The 2777-nt window shown below is 40.3% G+C and overlaps 1 gene segment (V, D, J or C); it reads left to right on the top strand.

Annotated features, from left to right (window-relative positions):
- Positions 1-416: 416 nt before the first annotated feature.
- On the top strand, positions 417-1079 carry LOC122993857 (the record flags this gene model as incomplete). The annotated part of the segment is given in 2 exon segments: positions 417-459; positions 751-1079. Coding segments are annotated over 2 exon segments (372 nt in total), but the record flags the coding sequence as incomplete, so codon positions are not given.
- Between the last annotated feature and the right edge of the window lie 1698 nt (positions 1080-2777).

The raw sequence follows: 2777 nt of genomic DNA, 5'->3' as shown, positions 1-2777 counted from the left end.
GAATTCCTCATCTCTCACACAGGAACAAGGGATCCACTATCAGATCCAGTACCTAGACTGTCTTTTAATGTGAGTGCAGATAAAACCCAAATGGATCTGCAGATCTCCTCTGCTGCAGTGACAGACTCTGCTCTGTATTACTGTGCTGTGAGGCCCACAGTGACAGCAAACCCACAGTCTCTGTACAAAAACACAAGCTGACACACTGACAAGCTGCTGGAAGCCTTTTTTCCACACTGTTGTACTGAACTTTTTACCTCCACTAGAGGGCCACATTATCAAGTAGGCGGTGCACTACTTCTGCACTGTGTTCAACCATTCTGTCAATAATAACTGCTGCTGTGAAGAGAACAATTCTCAGACTGAATGTTGAACATCAGATAGTTTCTCCTGTTGATTTAAACCTTGTTGTAGAGATGGAACATTGGCTGTGGATTATTCTTGCTGCTCTTTTCTTTGGTAAGACAGAAAGCAGAATGTGTTTCCTTTCTCAACAGTTTTTAACACACAACTGAACTATAAGTGCTTTTAATGTCCATCATAGAGGGAACAGGTAATTTCTGCTGCCATTTATAACTTTTTTAGAAAAAAAGATGTGGTTCAGTCTGACAGACAGCAGTCAGTAAAAAACAGACTATTCTAGATGTGTCAGTGTCTGCTAGGTAACTCTTTAAAGCTGCTGATTGTTCTCCTTTAATCAATCATCTTTATTGATTCATCTCTTCCTCTGCATGTTCTGTTCTTCCTCAGAGTGTAAAGGACAAGACAGCGTGACCCAGCCAACAGGAGATGTCATTGCTGCTGAAGGAGACACAGTTACACTTGGCTGTCAATATAAGAGCAGTGTAACTCCCACTTTGTTCTGGTACAAACAAGTTGGAAACAACAGCCCCAAATTCATCCTGAGCCGAGTTAACCTGGATGAAGGGAACACACCAGATGAGTTTAAGGAAAGATTTTCATCCACACTGGATTCAACCTCAAAATCAGTTCCTCTGCAGATCTCCTCTGCTGCAGTGTCTGACTCTGCTGTGTACTACTGTGCTGTGAGGCCCACAGTGACAGGAAACACCAAAACTCTGTACAAAAACCTTTGGAGCAAAGACAACAGAATACTCCACAACATCCACTAGAGGGAGTCACACACTGTTAAACTTCAGTGGTTTGAATCTTCACATATTTGACTCAGTCCTACAAAAGACTCATCTGTATCCAACATGTGTGAAACCTGGATTATGATGGTGACTGCAGCATCAGTGTCATTTCCACAGTTGAATCAAAGAAGTGTAACAGAAGGGATGAATGGGTCCGACTCTTTCTCTCTTGATAAGGATTCCTGTCTCTCAGCTCAGAGTATCTGCTGATGCAGAGTACTGATCCCATAGCAGTGCTCTCTTTCTCCCACATTCAAATCTGTGCACCCCACTGCTTGAAACTCATTGGAACAACTTCAACATGAGGTCACATGCGGTCATGGATTGCTGATGTGACTGAATGAATATAACTGGTAGTGAAAACACTGAAATGTTATAATGACATGGAAGAAGAGACTGTATTACATGTAGATTGGTCTCATCATGGCAGATACTTGATCTGATGAATCACCTGAGTATTACTGCAGATACTGATGTAGTGTGTCAGTGTTTTGTCTAACAGAGAGAACTATAAATACAGAACTACAAAGAGACGGAGACATTCAGGGAGGAGCTAAGCTTTCAGTTAACAGCCACATTTAGAGCAGCAGCACCTGAAAACAAAGAGACTCACCTCAGTTTGCATCACAAACATGTCCAAGTTACCACGTGGCTAGTTCAATCCTGCCTTCAGCCCAACACTACAAAAACAATCAGCATGTTCTTCACAAAAAGATCAACCTCAACACCGGATCCAGATATCATAGTCTCTGGAAAAAAAACTACAGACTGAGTCTGAGTTTAAATACCTTGATATCACTGTTGACTCTAATCTGTCGTTCACATCACATGTTGCAAGGAATGTTAGATTCAATCTAGCCAATTTCATATTTACAAGGAGCTGCATGACCATTAATGCAGCTGAAATGTTCATGAACACAATGATTTTCCCACACATCACGTACTGTCTGACAAGTTGGGGACATGTCAATAAAACCAAGCAGAAGCCAATAGAATCTGTACAAACAAACAATAAAAACTATAGACATGAAGCCACAAGGATACCATCATTGCAATATTTTGAAAAAGCACAACTTATTAAGCTGGTTAAATACAGTAGAATGTGTCTTGTTTTCAATACACAATATGGCTCCTCCACCACTCTGTACATACATCACATTAAAAACAAGCTGAACTACCAGAGCAACAACTAGAGGAGATTGTCTTGTTCCAAGAAGACAAAATAGTTTTGGCCAATCTGCTTTTTCTGTCAGAGCATCGCAAGATTGGAACAATTTACCACAACACATAAGAAACTGTGTCAACTATCATTCATTGACCACAACATTAAGAGCCTGGTTCATTAGAAATCAAACTTGTGAACACTAGAACAGTCTTACTTGTCATTATTATGCTTAGTGTGAGAGCTGCTCTTGTTTATCATCGGCTTTGTATGTAACATCCACATTTTACCAGTCCTGACATTGTGCTGTCAACCTATTTGTTGATTTGTTGATTGTTGTCATGCTATTGTTGATTTTGTGTGTTTTAAGAGCTGTCTTTCTTGTCTCTATGCAGTGCAGGCTTGTTTGTATCGGCATATTCTCACTGCTTTTATTGTTGATTGTATTTTGATGCTTTTAT

Source organism: Thunnus albacares, chromosome 12, assembly GCF_914725855.1.
Source record: "Thunnus albacares chromosome 12, fThuAlb1.1, whole genome shotgun sequence".
NCBI lineage: Eukaryota > Metazoa > Chordata > Actinopteri > Scombriformes > Scombridae > Thunnus > Thunnus albacares.
This window is presented reverse-complemented; position numbering and strand designations above follow the sequence as displayed.